This window comes from Haliotis asinina, chromosome 9, assembly GCF_037392515.1.
Source record: "Haliotis asinina isolate JCU_RB_2024 chromosome 9, JCU_Hal_asi_v2, whole genome shotgun sequence".
NCBI classification, from domain to species: Eukaryota; Metazoa; Mollusca; class Gastropoda; order Lepetellida; family Haliotidae; genus Haliotis; species Haliotis asinina.
Window position 1 is genome coordinate 46667671 of NC_090288.1, and position 22092 is coordinate 46689762.

The following is a 22092-nucleotide window of genomic DNA, read 5'->3' on the forward strand; positions in this document are numbered from 1 at the left end:
AAGTAGATGTTATGTCATTGGAAAATTAATAATATAAGGTTGAAACAATAGTACATGTATTTGTAGAACCGATGTATTTTGCCTTCAGTTCAGTGTACAGTAATGCAGTCCAAGAATAAGGTATTTTTGGATTTTGTACCATAATTTTATTGACCTTTTAAACCTTTTCTAAATGTCAAAAAATCAAATTCTTTCTCATGTATCAAACCAAAATGGACAGAACTAAAGGCAATGTACTGCAATACATAACTTACTGTGGTACGGATGTGCCATTTCATTCGTGTTTAATAACACAAAGTAAACTTCTTTCCATAATCAAGGAATCAGACACAAATATAAGTGGGTTTACATTTCAGGCTATGCTGTGAACAGTGTTTATGAAAACAAATTTCTCATAATTGCGCTCTGTACCTGTGGGAAGTTTTTCATTGAAAGTGGTAAATACTGACCACACAATCACGACAGTACCATGCGTATGAATTCAGCATTAATATTATTAAATGATATGATACATGATTTTTTATTCTTTAATCCTGCACCCACCATTAAGCCAGCTAGGTAATGGTTGTCTGTATATACTAGAGCTGAGACATGACAATCCAGTGATCGACATCATGAGTATCACTCTACACAGTTAGGATACACCTGACCACTCTATTTGTTAGTTGTCTCTTAGGACAGGCATGGTAATTTCTACACCAGATCTTTACCGGGGTGGGTGGGTGTGAATGATGCTGATAATACTATTGTAAGCTTAATATTTCCATGACTTTTAACTTATACACATTCAGTGAAATCACATATTCTGAACTCTGTTCTTTCATTAAGCTAAAGCCTATACTGAGCATGACATGCAGGGAACATCTGAAAATAATACTACAGGCAGTATCTGGGGTCAGTGTCACAGAGTTAGTTCAATCATAAATCCTTCCTAGCTAGAATGATATTCTGGGAATGTCTGTGAATGATGCCAAACAACTGGTCAAATTAGTGATCCTGACCCACAGAACCTTGACTGAGTCTCTCAAGCAGGTGATTAGTATTTAACATAATAGGTAATAAGACTTACCCTTGGGTCCTTGCTATAGCATCCCTGTACAGGCTTCCTGTACCGTGGGGTCCTGGCCATGTCACAGATTACTTCTTTTTCCTCTGCAAGATGACAAGACGTATTCGTATCAAAAATGTATCATGGTCACAGATACTGCCGATTGAATCAACCAAACTGGCAGCCTGGTCACCTGCTCACTATTTACAAGAGGCATGCAATATTTTCACAATTCAACAATATTGGCCAACAACATATGGACAAATTACATGAAGGACATGTTGAAAGGACAAGACTTCATCCTTGATTCATGGTAACACAGACTGACAACAAATACTTCATCCAAACAACAGGATGATAAGAATAAAGTTTCTAGAGAGATTTGATATTCGACATACTCTTTTCCCCAATATGTTTCTGTAATTTCCTTTGAAAAATAGTGGAAAATTTGGTCTTAGTTAAGCAAGTACATCACAAGGTTCAAGACTTGCAGCTCTCTTTCAATCTTTGGAGATCATTAATAACTCCCCATGTTGTGTTGGATAAAAAGCTGTTTTGACTAAAAATGCAAAAATATTGATTCACCTTCTTCACTGACTTTGACAGGTGCCTGAGGCAATTCATTAAAGAAAGAGTCACACTCTGAGCAGATGGGGTCGGCCACTACCAGCAGTAGGTTTGTGTGTAGATCCATCCGGACAGCTTGGATTGTCCTGGAGATAAAACAGATAGTGCACACATCTTGTATAGTAATATGATTATCCTATGGATCAATATTAGTATCAATACCAATGTCTAGGATGTTAAGAGCCTCAGGGGCCTACAGAAAGACGCTAAAGGTATCATAGCCTGTCAGACCCTTAAAGCAATATACCACGAAAGCTCATGCACGTTTAGACCAAGTGGCAAGATTTCCACAGTTTCAGAAAATGAAGAAAGTCTCAGGGCTCGTTTTCAGTATATTTTATATTATTTGTTGTTGTGAAGTGTTTTTTCTGTAGCATTTGTTCTTTTCAGAGACTGGTTGTTAGTCTTAGTCTGCCTCACAGACCCCGAACCACATTGTTCTCGGTACAGCCTTGCCCTGCCTGCTATGGTAAAGCCTTAAATGAAGCAAATCTTGGCCTCCTCAGGTTCAGGATCTCCCAACTCAAATAGGCTGCTTTTCAATTGAAGTGGGATTATTTGTTACTATAAAATGTATGTATATTCAGAGGCTATGATTCAGTCTGGAGGTATCACAATTACGTTAGTACAGTTTTGATATCAGTACATACAGGCACATGAACTCAATACTGTCCTGGTAAAGTTGTCATTTCCAGATCTTCACTAATTGTCATGCCAACTGTTGTGACACAATATGACCAAAACTCACCTGGTACAGTTGTCACACTCCGCAGTGTCAGTCATTGTCCTGTTGCCACCATAGTAGTACTGATACATGACCTCAACACAAGTCTCAGCACTTCCTGTCCAACTCTCATCATTTGCTGCAAGAAAAAGTCATATCTTGAAAATTCTACATCAGCAATACAGGAACTCACTTGTTATCGACTAAATCATAAAGCTATAGCATAAAGTATGAACGAACTCATTTATATGACAAAAATACTTTATAATATTTGTTATCAATGTTACTATATTTTGACAAATGTAAAGCGTCTAATTTTGGCGTCCATGTCACCATCACCAACACTCACCATATGTCTCTTGAGGTGAGAACCATGAGCTAAACACAAAGAAAAGGGATTCAGTATTGACATTTTGCAAAACCAAATAGGCAATGTGAACAACTATTACACAATGACACATCAGCCAAGCATATTAACACAAAAGACCTAGACAATCCAGTGATCAACACCATCAGCAACATTCTATGCATTTGGGATACACTGATGTGTTAACCAAGACAGAGAGCCTGACCACTAAATCTTGTTAGTCACCCTTCAAAGCAAGCATGGGTTCCTGAAGATCGGTTTTAACCCAGGTCTTGACAACACTATTCAGAAGAAAACTTCAGTCAACTTCATGCTTACATTTCAGACTTGTTTATGTAACTGATACTTGAATAAACACAAGAAATCCAAATGAATTTACTGCAAGAATACTTACTTCCAGAAGTTGAAATTCATATATGCCCTGCAAGATGAACAAATACTGATGAGATCCTGATGCACATATTTGTCAATAACACAAGAAACATACTGTCAGATTAATACAGTATTACAACTAAAAACCGATAGACTGTTGGGTTTGTTTCTTTGCAGTTTGTTTCAATGATTGTGTCTGAACCAGACGATGCAGTGATTGACACAATGTACTCTTTGCGAGAATCACATCCAACAGCCATTTCAAAGAAAAACCTCACAATTCACAGTTTACAAAATACATCCCACCACCCACATATCAAGCTTGATGTTGGTTGGAAATTACATACATTAATAGGCATGTACATACATTACTCAAGGGACAGTCTCTTCTGTACTAACCAGAAAAATTTACTTGTCCACCAGTTCAATGTGAGAGCATCATACAACAGGTTGATGGATGGCTGAAACGAAATGTCAAGAAATAAGTTACATGAGTAAGTCTGTTTAGTGGGCACTCGGCAATATTCAAGCTCTATGGCAGTATTCTGTAAATAATCAAGTCATCAATATCATGAACACTGATCTAAGCAATTGGGATGCAACATGTGTGAAACAGGTCAGCAAGTCTGACCGTAGGATCCAATCAGTCACCTCTTATGACAAGCATGGGTTACTGATCAAGTCTAACATGGATCTTCTCAGGTCAGTAAAGATTATACTGACAAGTCATGATAACACAATGTACTCACAATTCTGAAAGAAGAGAAACCAGCACTTGTCTCTTTCTCCTCTGATGAGCAGTCATGAGTCACTTGATAGTCATAGTGCTTATTCCTGAAACATAATGTGATGAATTATCCTGCAGCTATTAGTAACATTTCTTTTTTTTCATATTTCTAAGAAATCCATCATGAGGCTTTCCATATAGAAATAGAAGTGGCAAAACACTTTCTAAATTCATAATAATCCCCTGCAAAAAAACGAGTTGACTGAAACAGTTTTGAATATATTGTGAGTATACATGTGTTTCAGCAATGTTACAGCTGTAAGATGTTGTGTGTATACAAATCGAGTCTGGACCAGACAATACAGTGAATAACATCATACATAATATTACACATAATATACCACATTTGTCAACCTAGCTTTAACTCAAATGCAGACTATTTTTTCCCCTACCAGTATCATCCTCGATATCTCCAGGGTACACGTTCCGATAAGTCTCCACTTATATAAATTTATTAACTCCCATGGCTGACTTTTTATTTAATCAGGTGGCTATGCTGGGAAGTTGAGTGAACCAATCACAACTCACATTCCCTTTTTATATTATCTAACCAATTAAACTTGGCAACACAAATCATGCAGGTGTTTTCTGAAAGAGGTAGAAGGAGTTCTTGCACACATTTTTTTTTAACGAATAAAACTATTGGGCCGACCTGTAGATGCATAGTGGAGACTCAGAACATACACACTGGAGATATCGAGGATGCACCAATATGTACGTCTGTTACTATTCTCAACTCCCTTGGAATCATGCCGTCCAAGGTGACTATGGGTGATATTTCTGTTTTTAGAACAAATGATACTTGCTTGTAACAAGTTTGTTTTCCTTACCGTTCATAAACTGAGGCATTGAAAAGCTTGGTCATCACAGGAGGATCTACTTTACCCAGAAACTGACCAATCTGGAGAAAAAAATGCATGCATCAATCCTAAAAATTATCTCCATGCACTCCAACAAAAGGATTCTGATACAAATACAGTGGAAGCTGAAAAAACAGCAGCTTTCCAATTCAGCAAGTTGTCAACACCAGCATAAAATCATTTCCGTCCGTGGCTGGAACATTTATCATCATTTTAAAGCTCTGCAATCCAGCAGCTGTCAATTCTGGATCCCTGCATGAAATGAGAGTCCTGAATGTGTGTTCATACAGTAATCAGCGCTGTCTAATCTGGCCCTTGGTGTGGAGTCAGATGGATGCGTATTGTCACCAATTAATCCTGAGTTGACACTACATGGCTGCCTACAAAGACAATACTTATGTAACTTAAGTACTCATATATGTAACTAGTGAGTTGACACATTTATTCTGATTCAACAATGCATACAAAAGTGACAAAACTGGAAACCAGCAGCTCTACAATCCAGCAGTCCAAACATTGCTACTTTAGACAGCTTCCACTGTAGAGTACACTATTTCTAGCATTACAGATAAAAATAACATCAGTCCTTGGGAAAAAGATGTCTCTGATCTGGTACCTCTGTCACAGGCTGTCAAGATTAAATCTAACACCATTCAGACAAAAAATTACATAAAACTTTTCATTTACGATATCTCTGAAATATTTATACATCAAGATAAGCATATGCTAACAAATCCTGAACATTCATTAAGAAAAACTTAAGAAACCTATTTCCATCTTGCATAAAAAGGTTGCAGGGTCCACATGCCGGCATCAACAAAATATGAGTGAGTGTGTTGTTTTAAGCACTATTCAAGCCAAATCACCACACGGACACATGAAATAGGCTTCACATATTCACATATATAAGCTGTAGTTGCAAATCTTTCAACTTTCATTACACTGAAATGTGAAAATCTGTAAATGTAAAATGTCCATCAAAATGTATTATACAAAAGAGTCCAAAACCAGTAAGAGTGAGTGAGTGAGGGAGGGAGGGAGGGAGGGAGGTAGATGTCATGCTGCTTTTAGCAATATTCCAGCAATATTCCAGCAACATTATGGCTGTGAACACCAGAAACAGGCTGCGCAATGTTGTAGCAAGGTGGGGAATCGAACCCAGGTCTTCAGCATGACAAGTAGGTGCTTTAACCACTAGGCTACCTTGTACGCAGTAAAATGTCTGTACACATGATACACAAATACGAAGGTCACTTCATGGGAGAGGTTCTACCTGCATGTTGTGATCCTCTTGATTAGAAGCTATAAGAAATCCCCCCTCATCCACCAGGTAACAATTCAAGAAGTCTACATCAGAACAGTCGTAATAGATTTCCTCTTCTGTTTTTTCATAAAGACTGGAAATCACCCGGCTGTATGCAAACTGTGCCCCCATCACTGAAACAAACAATATACAATATAAGACAAGTGCAGGTAAACCCTGAGTTTATCTGACAGTCAACATACATTATAACAGAATATTCACATATACTATTATCTGAAACCCTATAAGCAGGTCCATTTGCATGCAAGAAAGTTTGAAAAAATTAATCTCTTGAAGTTGAAAGATTACCAATTCATTTTGTAATATGTTATTTTGGAATTACAAAAATAAAATATTTTAAAGTTAACAGGTATATATTTTGAGTTGCTATCCGTGCAATATCAGTGTTTGGCAACTCATAATGTTCATTATCTATAGAAATAGAACAGAAACAAATTGTGGTGTTTCAGTAACTTTAACTCCCTCACAGAAAAGCAATAAACGCAGAAAAAGTGCAAGGGTGTCGGAAGTAATCAGCATGATATGATTATCTCGCTGGAACATGGACAGAAAAAAAAATACAAATTTAAAAACAATAGATTTAAAAACAAATAATGTCTCAATATTCAAAGACTTTTCATATCCATTCAAGTGCAGTGTTTGATCCCTTTTCAGATAAAAATGGACAGTGTGATTCATATACTTATCATAGGATTGCTTTGGTTTGTTGTTTAATGCTGCACTCAGCAATATTCCAGCTAATAGGTGGCAGTCTATATATAATTAAGTCTGGGCCAGACAATCCACTGATCAACAGCATGAGTACTGATCTAGGAAACTGCGATACAAAGACATGCATCAGCAAGTCATCGAGTCTGACCACTCGATCCAGTTCGTGGCCTTTCAAAACAAGCATGTGTTGCTGAAGACCTTCTGTAACCTGGATCTTCACAGATGACTTATCTGTGAGACTTCCTCAAGCTTTCAAACCAAACTGATTCCAGTGTAAAACTTCAGTTTCACAATGCAGGGTCATGACTTACTTCCTGGCTTGTAAGCTGTCTGTCCACTTTGATCATTTTTAATAGTAAAAGCTTTTCCAATCGTCACGTCAGGGGGAATGGTATCATTGCCATCCTGCACCGCTGTACAAGAAAAACAAAGTAAAAACGTCAGCATGAACCAGATATTAACATTTTAACACGTTGACTGTCACCACCAGTATGCTCATATCAATTCTGGTCAAATTTGCCAATACGAGTTATCTTGTAGGTAGATCAGTGGTATTTCAAAACAAGTTCCATATGTTGGCAAAACATATCAAGAAGCTGTTGGCTCTTGGCAATAACAAAGAACACCAGATGTTTGTTTCCTGTGCTTACTTTGCCAACATGTGATACATGCTTTACCATTGATTATCACTGATCTACCTACGAGATAACCCATAGTGGCCAATTAGACCAGAAGTGATACTGTCAGTATGCTCCTGTCAGGCAGTCCCTTGTTAAAGGCACAACATCACACATTTTCAGCAATATTTTGGCATATTTCATGCATACTGGGACATATGTACCCACTTCCTATTGATGAAATAACAATAAAAGACTAACTATCGACTTCTGACTTGCCTGAAATCAATAACTGAATCTTTGGGGTGAACAGTTCCAAACAGAGAACATTTGCCATATCATGGAATGTAAACAATTGTTCCGTACATCGAAGACAGTCACATGCAGTGTTGTGGGGGTTTGCCAAACTGATCCCAGTAAGAAGTTCTGCACAGGATATTCCTAAAGAACTCTCCAAGGAACGTAACTCCATGGGGTTTGCTTGAAATAATGTACATGTGTTTGAGGACGTGAAAGTTGATATAATGCAACATAGCATTACATCTTTCAGATTTAAGATTGTAAGTTAAACACATTTTGGGGGGAATAAATTATATGGTTGCTTCGATGAGAAACATTTGGTGTGATATAATGCCTTTAAGCAATGTTAATATGATTGCAACAAATGAAGGAAGCTTGTATTCATGCCAATGTTCAATTTCACAAAAATATCTATGCTCAGTAAGGTTTATGATTATTATTCAATTGTGAACTGTCTTTACTGTACAATGTTTCAGAAACTAGATTTTAGTCTATCTTGAGCTTCACAGCATAATTTTAAAAATGGCAAAAAAAACCCCCCAAATCTTAACAAAATGCTTGAAACAAAATTTCTTAAATAAGGCCAGACCAATTCTATTTCTTGTTTTACTGATCTGCCTGCTATATTTTTTCAAGATAAAAAAAAATAAATAAATGTGAATTTTCCCCACTCAAAAAATAATAATCCAATTGTTTTTTGGGGGCCAAAAATGCAAACTGAAAAGAAACTCTTATTTTATATTGTTTTTTGACCCATATACACTTAATAAATTGCCAAAAGTAAAACACTTCGAGTACTTAAGTGGAACATTACTTTGGTGCTTTTATTTTTATTTTTTTTCCCCTCCTCCCTTTGGGTTTACTGAGCACGAAAATCCATAGAAAAAGAAATAAAATTGGTCTGGCCTAACCAAATCAAAATTCTGGAATGTCTATATGGCAAAGATGAGGACTCATAAAAAAATACAAATCTTTCATGGAACTTACGTTTTGAGAAGGGTTCAATGAAGAAGACATTTTTATCTGATGACAGAACTCGTTTGTAGAAGTGTGAAGTCTTTGGGTCCCGATTGTTCATGAAGGAAGTATTTGCACTGGGAAGAAAAGAAAAATTCATGATACACATTGTAACGTAAGCTGACGTTTCTTTGTTTGCCAGTTGTTTAATGTTGCATTCAGCAATTTCCAAGCCATAAAAGAGTGGTTTGGAAATAATCTTGACCAGACAATCCAGTGACTGATGCATCAATCAATCTACTGATACAGTGACATGTCAACCAAATCAAGCAGTCTGTCCACCAAATCCATTAGTCATCTCTCTCAACAAGCATGGGTGGCTGAAGATCAATTCTAACCCAGATGTTCTTGGGTGATAAGCTGATATGATTTAACTGAGTGAACAAAAGACTAACAGATACAATGTCATACTTAAACACAAGGTTGATTAAGACACAGAAAAAATGCATGTCCTGTTAATACACATATACAATTTTCTAACCATTTCAATTCTTCCATTCAGCAGTAAAACGTTGACAACATCTTCTAAAGAGTATTTCAGTTCCGTGTCAAATAACAGGAAAAAAACTGAGACCTAAACCCATGTACACTGGAATGACCTAAAAAGTCTGGGAACTGGGCACATCTGGGAACTAAACCCATGTTCAGTGGGTTATGGACAGCTTAGAACAGCTACCCTCTCACTGAAGTGCTCTGCCTCAAATCATTAACATATGTGCCCCTTAAACTCAACCACAAAAAAACCTTCAAGGCAACCAGTATTTGACAGTCAGACACAGGCATCCTCCTGTTGACTGGCCAGCCAGATAGGGTGTCAAGGTGTTTTGGGATGTCATTATAAATTAACAGTGGATGTTACTCATGACTTCAGTCACTTTTTGGTAGGAGGACAGTAGTTATCAAGATACTTACCTCTTGGGGAAGACTCTTGTTAATCCTCCATTTGTACTCAGGAATGTGAAGATGTGGCCCTTGGTGTCACTGCAAAAGATGCCAGTAGTTACAATCTGCTATAGTTAGTGATATCAAGCTGTAGGTACTGCAGCTCACCTCGCTTCAAAGACTAATTTGATACCTCTTAGATGACCTCCAGAATATGCTGAATTGAAACTGAATGTTTATGAATGTGGTGAACTGGAACTTACAGACTGCCATTCAAATATATTTGAAAGAAAAATAAAGTTACACAAAATATTATGAGGATGATTTTCAGAAATCAACAAAAAGAATATTTAAAATGACAGTTTTTCAATATGCAAATGGATTTATTTCATGATTGCAACATGTTTTCTAAATGTAAGAAATTCTTTTCTTTGAAAAACATTAAGACATCAATGTCTGCAGAAATGTCACAACTGACCTATCAAAACATATACTTGAGGAAAATGTTCCTGTGCATCAATGACTGTCATGGTAATGGATTTAAAACTGATTTGTCCTCTGTGAACATCAGTCTGAAAGGAGAGTAGGGTTGGTTGGTTCGTTGGTTGCTTACCCCAGCACTTAGCAATACTCCAGCTAAACGGCAGTGGTTTGTGAAAAAACAAATCTGGACCAGGTAATCCAGTGATCAACTGCCTCACTATTAATCTATGCAGTTGGGATGGCATGTGTCAATTAAATCAGTGAGCTTGACCACCCGATCCAGTTAGTCACCTCTTAAAACAAGCATGGGTTGGTGAAGACCAATTCTAACCCTGATCTTCACGGGTCACATGAGGGCATCGTAACAGTCATGATAGTGACGACATATGTACTCTGTGGATATGATTTCTCACAGAAAGGTGAACAGGGTGTATAGTCAGTACCCGTATAAGTGTATCAGGTATGATGGCCAGTTCACAATCATGACTGTGGCATCTCATTGATGACACAATATGGTTGATGAAGTCTTGCTGATGCTGCACTGACAATGTCAGACCTGCAGATGGATGGGGTCATATGTTAGGCTATCCTAATGAATTCCCTGTAGTTCTTGTCCTTATCACACGGCGGCCAGGAATCGGGCTGCCACACAAAAGTCCACTTGAGCACCTGATAAAGCTGATACTCTTGTTAATGGAGTAGGGTGTGAAATCATGCTATCATTGACATCTCTAGCAAGGCACCTCTTTGGTCATGTCGACAAGGCATCCAACTTTAGATCAGAGGGGAGGTGGGGGTAACCAAGTAGTTCACTCATCATACAGAAAACCCAGGTTGAATTCCTTACATGGGTACAATGTGTGAAGGTCATTCCTTGTGTCCCCCGTCATGATACTGCTGAAGTACTGGTAAAGTGGTGTTAAACTCACTCACTCATATCAGAAGGTCCATGGTTCGAATTCCAGCACTGTACTCTGCAGTTTAATGGGCTCTGTGCTAACATGACGGTACAGATGGCTGTCAAGAATGTGGTTGGTCTTTGATGTTAGTCTGACAGTCCTCAGTTGTTTCATAATGAACACCAAACCAACAACCCACAACTGCATTTTGCAAGTCCAGTTTCAGGCATTCCAACTGCACATACTCATTTTCACAGTTGTGGACAATGTTGCAAGAAATTATTAAGACGCATGTAGATCATCACCAGCGACAACAAAGAATTCGTTTGTGTGATTATAATCTATGCTGCTTAAAATGCAATGCATATTTTTAATGCAACAGTGATTTTCTTATGATGCACAAGAGTTGTTTTCCACTAGTATACATCCTCAGTCCAAACAGTAACAAACTAGAATTAGTTTTCAGGGAAACATGAGGGAAATCAACACTATACAACTCGGCCATTCTCTTGACAATACCCAATTAAAAAACCAACATGAAATATGACAAAGGTCAAGAGACAGTTTAGTCAGGTCAGAGGTTAGAGGGTCAAGGCCAGACATGTGAAAGGAGAATACAGAGGTCATCCAAAGCATGAGTTATGAAGCCAATGCCAAGGTCAAGCCAATACCACTCAATACCCCAATATACATTTCTGTACACACAAACATAACCTAGTCTGGCAATATGCATGACAATACATTTTCTAAAAAGTGTCTGCTAAATGTTCATCCCATAAGAATAGAAAAAAAATCAGAAGATTATTCTCATATCTGATCACTGATTTGATAAAGTACAAAATTTATCGTCACATTCAAACATAAATCTTCAGGGACTTTGGAAGATGTGGAAAATGAACCTGTTTGGTAATTTTTGATGAATTAGTATTGTTAACATTGCCACAGTAGGTTACCTGTACATTTCCATGCTCTGATGTTGGTTAGGGGAAATTTGTGTAAACAGAAAGGTAATATGGGTCCATTTGTGTATACTGGAAGGTACTTTGTCCTTGTTTCACAAACAATCTGAGAGGTAAGTTGTTAGCAACTTCTATATTTTAACATATACTGAACATCAAAAGAAAAACAAGTTCCAAAAAAATGATACTTAAAAAAAATAAGCATTCATGTTCATGTGTTCTATTTAAAAATTTGACAAAAAAACCAAACAAACCCACAGCTGTGGGTTTTTCTGCTGTTCAGTACAGATGTCCTACACTCACAGCTATATGACCACTTTGTGGAACGAGGTCAAAAGTACATTTGTATACCGGTATACGAAAAATACATGGGGCACGTTTCTGTAGTGTCTGTGCCAACAATGACCCCACCAATGGATGCTGATGTAATCGTGTCACTCTCTTAAAAACAAGAGTTAGTCGTACTTCAACTGTGCTAAGACTGAAGAGGAAAACAAGACAAGATGCTGTTCATCACATACTGTAAATCACGAAATTTTTGTGTCATGATATTTTTTCTACTTGCCTAATTCTCAAAACATTATTAGTTTATTTTGACAGTTTCAAAGCTTACTTGCATCTGAAATTTCTAACTGAGTAAATCCAATCACAAATTAAAGTTTGTCACTGATTTTGAACTCATTTGAGTAGAGTTCTTCCGCATGTATGCAATCAGTGATGTTTTCCTAAAAACAACACGCACTGCATAAGCCAGAAAACCTTAACACAGTTCAAAGGGATTAAGTTTAATGGATGACACTATTAAATTGGTGGACTCAAAAGCTTAATTGCAAATTGCTTAATATATGGATAGTCTACATCTGTTATTAATTATATGAACAGGTGAATAATAAAGCAATGATAGGGCACATTGTTTGTTGATTATTTATTGCATTCTACCAGCAAATTGCGTCATGATATTTTTGCGAGCTCAAGTCATTCGCAATTTTCGCAAAAATATCATGCTCGCAAAAATTTCATGATTTACAGTAACCATCACCACCATCACCACCATCACCAACGACTCAAGCCAGCAGCAACCAGATGCAAGAAGAAAACATATCAGTAATATAAACCTGAAGAGTCCATTTGTCGTGTTACTGAAAACATCACAACAACACAACACTGTCAACTATCCTTGAATGTCACACAAGTAAATATATCATACAGTCCATTTGCCTCAAAAGCAAACTGATGAATTGTAACCTTACTTGAAAACTAAAACACATAAAAGACTCAATGAAAAAGTGATCATAATCAAAACTTTTTTGCTACGAGGGAGGAGTGCAAAGAAAGGTACAGTGAGTGAGCGAGTCAACATTTATCACCACATCGGCAATATTGCCATATCGTGACTAGAACAAGTAATAATTACACTGTACAGCAAGAAAATAATGTTAATGCCTGTTGACGAACAACAGAAAAACCATTAGTATATCACAGATACTCATTAAAAACTAGAAATTGAATCTAAAACAATCTAAAGAATGGGCCAAAAATTGCCAACAACTGAAGGTAGATCACCATTCTAGGGATGCGAAAGAAGGTACAGCCAGGTGTGCGAGAAAGAATGGGGACAGCACTGCACAGGTTAATAAATAAATAACTTTGTAAGCACTTGTGCATGTCCTTCTCAAAAACCTGGCTGTCCCTTTCTCTGCACTCCTCCCTCGTAACAAACAATAATCTGTGTTGATATTTAAACAATAGTTTGTTAAACAACTTTTTTTCTTTTTAGGACATAAATTCTGCAAAACAACACAGAGTTTTAATTATATTCAGCATTTCATTGAGCATTTCTTGTTTATTAGTTGTTGAGTTTGACGTGCAATTCATTGGTCCGCTTTGGAGCCAAAACTGTATTCATAAAAGCTTGATCAAATCCAGTTGTACTGCAGGGCTACCCTATCCTTCCAGGTACCTGCTTTCAAGCTGGGTAAAGACAGAGGTGTAGCATAATGGTGAAAACATTTACTCGCCATGCCAAAGACTTGGGTTCGATTCCCCACATGAGCACATTGTCTGAAGCCACTTCTGGCACTCCTTGCAGTGATATTGCCAGAATGTTGCTAAAAACAAGTTAATACTAAACTCACTCACTCACTCGAGCTGGGTACAAAATGTCCCACTCAGAACTGTTTTCCTACAGCAGTGTCAATAAACTTTGAGATACATGTACGTGTTAAACAATTCGGTTACATAAACATAGAAGAGAACCGATCACTATTCATATGTATCAAAATAAGAACGACAGCATGATAGATATGCGAGTCTTCTCCAAACAGAAGAATTGTTTCAAGTAAGCAGAAAAAGTATGAGTCTAGAACAGGAATAACATGGCAACACAGATTCATGATCATTCTGTGTCATGTTTGCAACAAATATGGTGTAAGTTTCAAGAAACATTTTTCACTGTGTTTCTGTGAGCAGACAGACAGTTGTGCAGTGTCTGTTCCTGAATCACTTGACACTTGGAGCTGGAGAGAGTTCCACACATTAGGTAACATCTTAGAAATATTTCTAAAGAACTGTGTGGAACTGATCTGACTATGATCACGCAAAGTCATTTAGAAAGTGGTCAGTTAATCATGTCATATTTAGGAAAGCCATGCCATTTTACACTTATCTGAGGGGTACACAAAGTAACATAGATCATTACTATTGTTGACAATTCACCTACATTTACACATAAGGTTTTTCTTACACTTATCTATACCCAACATAAGATCATTACTATTGTTGACAATTCACCTGTACTTACACACAAGTCTTGTTTAACTTCATCAATACTGGGGCTCAGTATCGCCAAATTTTTGTATTGCGAAATATTGTGATATGTGGTGGCATATTGCAATATGTATTGCTAATGTGTAGTGTCTGCCATTTTACTTTGTTTATCTCTACAACAAGTCTATTTTTTCTATTTATTTGGTTTCAATATCATGCAAACGCATTTATATGACCAATAAACATTCTCAAAACAATTAATGTATAACAATACAAAGGAAATACAAATGCTATTAAGTATTTTTGACTACATCACAAGAAGTACTGATCATGGTCAAAGAAACTGCCAATCGTATCGGATAAACCAGTTCGCGAAAAGTGTACTGCAATATATTGCATTGTAGATTTTGAATTGCAATAAAGTGGTACTATAGTCCACCTCTCATCTATACAGGACACAGATCATTACTGTTGTTGACAATTCATCAATACTCACACAATAGCTTCTTTCACAATGACGAAGAATTCTTCCACATTCTTAGCCATCACTGCATCCCAGTACAAGTGATTCAGCAGTTTCTCATCCCCTGGGGAAAGTAAATTAGAATCCAGCATTTTGTTTAATTCTTTGCTTGCTGTTTGTTTGACTCAGTAATGTTCCAGCTTTATGACAGTGGTTATGACAGTGGTCTGTAAATTAGTTTTGCGCTATACAACGGATGTTTTGTTAAACTGTGTCATTCGAACTGACAGTTAAACAGCACGAAGATCACACTAAAGACTGCGTTTGATTTGTCTTGGTTTGTTTGTTGAACATTGCTCTCAGTAATGATCTAGCTATGTGATGCAGCCAGTAAAATCGAAAAAGACAACCCCGTGGTCAACAGCATGAGCATCAATCTATGCAAGTTGGTTACCATGACATGTGTCAATCAAGCCAGCGAGCCTGACCAACTGATCCCTTAAGTCGCCTCTTATGACAAGCATGGGTTACTGAAGATCAATTCTAACCCAGATTTTCATAGGTATACAAGTGCTAAAAGCAGATGTTTCATGTTGTTTCCCTCTCTTCAAACATTACAGACTGAATTCAACCCTCCCAATGCCATTCCTAAAATAGAGAATTAAGAACTAGAATGTGCATACATAATTATTCTTCCATCCAAACACGCACTGAAATAAAATTTGAAGTCAATCAATCTCAAGATGAATTCTGCATATAACTGATTGTCTCATTATACAGCTCTGTATCACATCAAACTGGTTTAATCAATTTAAAACAAGTTACTCACACATTACTCCAGAATTTTTCAGCATATCAATGATGTCTTCAGTGGTCCCTGAACGATTGCTTTTGCTCATATCAGCATAGTAATCCCTGAAAAACAAATATCAAACAAAGCTGTCAGATCATACCTGAAAATGTAGTCAAATTTTGCTAATTCTTCCAAAAAAGCAAAAATCATATGCTAATCCTCTTACAGTGAGTGAGTGAGTGAGTGAGTGAGTGTTGTAAATAACACTCAGCAATATTCACACTATATGGTGGTGATCTGTAAAAAAAAATATCTTAAAAATCGATTTTAACCCAGATCTTCACGGGTTAATCAACTTGTAACAATATATTCCATACATGTATCCTCCTGTAGACCAAAATGGTTGTCTGTTTGTTTGTGTCATGCAAAACATATTTCAGCTTTCTGCATTGTGGCTGAGTAGCCGCACTGTTGCTGATAATGCTGATGCTTCCTGTCACTGTTCGCCATTCTTAGACAAGGCTCCACGACTTCTACAAACATTTGTCATTGCTTAATGCAGCACACAGCAAAATTATTGCTATATAGCAATTTATAATAATCAAGTCTGGACCAAAAAATCCAGTGGTTAACTGTAAGGACACTGATCTATGCAAATGGCATACAATGACATGTGTCTACCAAGTCAGAGAGCCTCAACACCCTATCCTGTTAGTCTCCTCTTATGACAAGCATGGGTTGTAGAACTTCAATTCTAACCCAGATCTTCACACGCTGCTTCCATTAAGACCAAAAGTTACTTATTTTCTTACCATGGAGCAATAAGCATGGCCCAGTTTTCAGATTGCAACATGGATTTATCTGAAAATATGAAATGAAACGCTGAATATGACTGTTGTCAATAACTCGTATGACTGCAACAATTCAACCAAACCTCAATATGATTCAGCTTGATGCTTCATACTGGAATTTCTATTTGATCATTTTCGATTCAATTGTTTATCAGATTTCTTTTAACTCACAGAGTCAGTTTTTTTTTAGCGTGAAAAAAAATACATCTCAGACAATTTGTGTGGCATCAAACAATAACATTTTGTCTTATTTCAGTGCTTGATACTGCTCAAGATGGAGTCAAAATTGTGTTCTGGCTGTGTGGAAACAATTTCAATTGGTATTAGGATATCAAATTGAAATAGTGATAATGGTTATCGAAAGTCAAAATAAAGGTCTCAGATTTGATTTTCAATGAAACAAACAGAATTGTTACAGCCCAATAAATAAGCAGAAAGTACACTGAAAAAACAAATAAGTATGAAAACAATTACACAAAAGAGAATATTACAAAGCTATAAGTGCAATCATGTTCATGTCAGTAGGTTCATTCATTGTGCCATAATTTACAAACACTCAAATAAATACTTTTTTCATCACATCTTATTAACAGTTATTACACAAAACTTATCTTTGTTAATTCTGAAAACACTCCCTCTAAAATGAAAATTTCAGATTTTCAACTGATGTTCTTTTCACTGTCACCTTTATATAATCAGTTTTACGGGCAATGGTACCCTCAGACTAGACCTAATTAAATGTGCAAACGTAGAGAAAACCAATAATCAACAATGGCAGATAGTTTGTCATCCCATCAATGAACAACACTACATATCCACCACAGAGTGAGTTTTCGTCTTTTGTCACTTTTAGTAATACTCAGCTAGATCATGACTGGGAACATCAGAAATGGACTTCACACACTGAAGGCATTGGGGAATCGAACCCAGCCCTTCACCATGATGAACAAACACTTTCACTACTATGCTAACCCATCACGTGTTTTCAAGGAAGAAAAAATTGTTGCCCACTCACCAAATTGTTGTATGTTTGCATTGAATTCCGGGTAATAAATTTGGTAAGATGGCAAACTCACACCAAGACTGAAACAGACCACGCTTTGTAAGAAATATGCAAAATCATGCAGCATTTTTCTTTTTTAGACAGTAAATTCAAATGTCTTAATCTGACAGGACAAACTAATCTAATTTTGCATTCTAACATTTTCTATTGCTTATTCTTTGTATTCAAGATTTTCATAAAAAGGAGCAAATGTAAATATCATAACAATTTACAATAGTTTCTGTGAAACAGTATGAACAAATTTGTTTTATATCAGTATGAACAAATTTGTTTTATATCAGTATGAACAAATTTGTTTTATATCAGTATGAACAAATTTGTTTTATATCAGTATGAACAAATTTGTTTTATAACAGTATGAACAAATTTGTTTTATATCAGTATGAACAAATTTGTTTTATATCAGTAAAAATACAATCTACAGCCATCTGGCACAGGTATAAAGTATTTCTGAAAAAGAAATAGTTATTCAAGATATTTTGACTACATACCTGAATGATGTGCCGTTAATTGGTGTGTAAGAATATCGCACTTTATCTGAATGTACATATTTCTGAAAACAGTATATTACAGTATGATAACATACATATAATTCAAAGATGCTTCAGTGATAGATCAAAGGTGCCAACAGTACTTTATCAGATGATAATATACTTATTTTGCATTGCATTATCACAATGCCTTGACTTATGTGCGCCATCCTAGTGTGTACCTTCGTAACCGAACACTTTTGCATGTCAAAATGAAACAGATTTTACGGTGCATGTCGGTTGTCATCGCCTCGGACACCCTGCTACAGATTACTACTCCACTGCATCCCATTTCTTGGTTTGGATTTGCGTCACTCACCTACCATCACCAGTGGAAACATCATGTTTATGCTTTTCGATGGAAAAAACGTCTCATAGTTTGATTCACAATTTTCCACAAACGGTAACATTTGCAATGTTTACATTCCTACAATGCAATCGTGGAATGTCGCTTGACTAGTCAGCTTCATCTGTATGTACCAATTAAACTTACATTGGTAACAGAAATGTGACATTCATATTGCCCCATATGGTTTTTACATTAATCACAGATGTAATTAAAGTAATTTCAAGAGATATTTAACCCGAACGTAAAGCGTCATCAAAGTGTTTATAATCTGCTTTGTCTGGTAACATTCGTCTTACCATAGGGCGGCAAACACATGAAAGGAACAGCATGTCAGCTAGCCCCGTCATTCTCTTCCCACAGAGGTTACTTGTCATATCTTCCTACGAACCTCTGCGCTAATACGGCCATATTTTGCGGTTCTCGTAAAATCCCCTAGCAGCAAAAAATGGCTGCAGATTTATCTCCCTTTTTCTGTCCAATCAGAACACGTGTTACGTCGACCTAGATTCAACTTGACAAATGCAAGCAATGTGGAGAAACAAACATGATATGACAGAGTTCTGTCAAAAGAAACATTTGAGTATCGCGCTCGGGAAGAGGTTCTAGTTTTCACGATGCATCCGGAAAATACCGAGATCTTGCAAACAATCACTTTTGAAACAAGGTCGCTGAGTGCACTACTAAATCTGATTGCCTCCAATCCAATGAAAGGGTCATATCAGAACAGAGGTTACGTAGGAAGATATGACAAGTAACCTCTGTGGGAAGAGAATGCTAGCCCCGTGTGAGGATTCTAAATTTAGGTCACGACACCATCATTTGTTTTCAGCCTTAGATTAATCACAATTACCAATAGAGAGTATTATATTTGGCACCTTAGAAAAGAAATGCAGTTCACGTTACAACAATGTGTTTTGTAATAAATAATACTGTCCCTGTGTTTTAATTATAATAGTTCAGGACAAAACCATACTTCATTAAAAAAAAACACTGGGGTAAATCGAACTGTATTTCCTAAATAAGTTGCCAAATTGCTAGTTTATGGGATAATTATGAACATGGTCGGTTGGTTGTTTAATGCAATGCAAGTTGTGAGCACCTGGCCCCAATTTCTCGAATCAAACTTGAGTCTCAGTTTTGACTTAAGTTTGAATTATTACTCAAATTTGAGTAAACACAGGAAAATTCATTCCCCAGAATGAACTGAAATCAATATTAAATCCAAACACTGTGGACAATTTGAGTTTGGTGGATAGATTAATTAAGCATGTATGGAGTTTTTTTATTGTAAAATACTATTGAGTTAAAATTCAGCTCTTTCATTTTGTCAAACTCAGTTTGAAATTTGAGTAAAAATATAAGTTTGTTTCAAGAAATCGGGGCCAGATCTGTAAGTCGCCTCTTACAACATGCATGTGTTGATGATGACCAATTCAAACCCGTATCTCTACAAGTTGGTATCCTGGTAAAACACTTCGATCATACTAACCATATCTGATGACAACACTAACGTTTCGATTTCCATGCTTGCATTCTGTCCTTTAATCATATTGGTTCGAAGCTGAAACAGTAATCACATAAATAATAATGTGTAACTGCCTCATTAACAACATGCAGTCATTGTGTTATGTTTGTTATAGAAGCTGAAAATAATTCCCATGCAGTATGTCAAATCAGTCTGCAATCTGACATCTCAAACAAAAAAAATACTTTCAAGGAATTATTCAATTTTTTTGCCTGTACTTTTATTTAAGAAGTATACTTGTAGTACAGAACACAATAATGACTTACCTCATTTTTCTTTTCATTTTCTATTTCAATCTCTAAAAGATCAACATTTGGAGGGTCCCGCATGTACTTCTGCATATAAACAGACAAATATATGTCAACAGCCAAATTTAAAAAAAACAAATCAACTCTGAAATATATCCTTGTTTGCATATGTTATGGGCATCTATGTCTCTGATGAGAAAAATCAGCCTATAAAAATTATACCCTACCCCTTAACTGACATATTATCTGGTAGTGTTCACCTTCATTACATGCAACTATTACTGTTACACACATACATGCTTGCAGTATTGTCACTGTGGGTTATGTAGAAATGTGTACACTCGCTATTAAATCCCATCCCACTAGTCACACTTTTTTAGTCTTGATATCTAAACTATAAGAATCATAAATCACTTTTTGCTGACTAATCAGAATCTAAAATCATATCCACTTGTCCTTCAGAATTTAAAATAATGTCCGCTTCCACATCAGAATCTAAAACCATCCACTTGCCAATCAGAATCTAAAATCATTTCCGCATGTCCATCAGAATCTAAAGTCATGTCCACTTGCCCATCAGAATCTACAATCATTTTTTCTTGACATATCAGAATCCATTTAATCATTGCACTACTTATCAGAATCATTTATACTGGCCTTTCAGAATCTAACATCATTTCATCTGGCCCATCAGATTCTGAAATCATTTCCACTTTTTTTCCAATTTTTTGGCGGAAATATATGAGCAGAATCTTTAGACATGTAAGAACTATCTAATAAACAATTCCTTTAAAAATGCCAGTCTGTCTTATTTTACATTGTACTTAATTATTGAAGCCACTTACTGTTGGTTTCAGAAGGGGGTGAAAGATGATATAACCATTTGGGTTGATTGCAAAGGAGTAGCCAGTATGTCCGAGCTGAAATACAAAGGTACAGATCAATTCAAAAGGTTGCATCATATGCAGATTTGGATAAACAACAAAAGCAAATTAATTTGTAGTTTGAAGTTCAGTGAAATACTGACATCAACCATATTCCTACCTTTTCTGTGGGACTTTTCTTCACCATATCTGCCGTTGTGACGTCAATACCCATGACTCCAAGGATTGTCTGGTTGGACTAAAACAGTCAAATGATCAAACTACAGCACTATGTCAGCACTTGAACCCATAATGCGATGGGTGTTCTTTATCAAAAATACATTCAGTTTCCAATAATGAAAGCTACACATAAGTGGTGTTCCAGAGATCCAAAGCAATTGAAAATCGATTGAAATGAGGATTAAAAATGATGATAAACTAAACATTAAATTTGATGACTATTCATGAACAGACAATTGCACTCAGCAGCATAAAGGTATGAGCATTGTAAGACTTTAACCAATTCTTTTACTACAATTCCTGTATCTTTCTTGTATCTCACTGCAAGACAGTATTACAACATTTTCCATGAGAAAACAAACTGAGGAAAACCCCTTAAAATTGGTGATAACATTAAAAATATATACAATTCAACAATAATTGA

The 22092-nt window shown here is 36.4% G+C and overlaps 1 protein-coding gene across 4 annotated transcripts in view; it reads right to left on the reverse strand.

The window, feature by feature from the left end:
* LOC137296861 (voltage-dependent calcium channel subunit alpha-2/delta-2-like) overlaps positions 1–22092 on the reverse strand; it is a 74520-nt gene that overhangs the window by 7530 nt on the left and 44898 nt on the right. For all 4 annotated transcript variants that reach the window (XM_067828739.1, XM_067828737.1, XM_067828738.1 and 1 more), the window contains 22 exons: positions 21610–21687; positions 21411–21485; positions 20584–20652; positions 20282–20353; positions 18405–18466; positions 17866–17933; positions 16812–16860; positions 16036–16121; positions 15240–15330; positions 13093–13116; positions 9667–9735; positions 8725–8831; positions 7132–7233; positions 6059–6222; positions 4756–4826; positions 3888–3972; positions 3538–3599; positions 3161–3187; positions 2749–2777; positions 2424–2538; positions 1634–1761; positions 1070–1152 (listed from right to left, as the gene is read on the reverse strand). In XM_067828739.1, the coding sequence (XP_067684840.1) occupies positions 1070–1152; positions 1634–1761; positions 2424–2538; positions 2749–2777; positions 3161–3187; positions 3538–3599; positions 3888–3972; positions 4756–4826; positions 6059–6222; positions 7132–7233; positions 8725–8831; positions 9667–9735; positions 13093–13116; positions 15240–15330; positions 16036–16121; positions 16812–16860; positions 17866–17933; positions 18405–18466; positions 20282–20353; positions 20584–20652; positions 21411–21485; positions 21610–21687 (1716 nt within the window). The remainder of the gene's footprint in view (positions 1–1069; positions 1153–1633; positions 1762–2423; positions 2539–2748; positions 2778–3160; positions 3188–3537; positions 3600–3887; positions 3973–4755; positions 4827–6058; positions 6223–7131; positions 7234–8724; positions 8832–9666; positions 9736–13092; positions 13117–15239; positions 15331–16035; positions 16122–16811; positions 16861–17865; positions 17934–18404; positions 18467–20281; positions 20354–20583; positions 20653–21410; positions 21486–21609; positions 21688–22092) is intronic.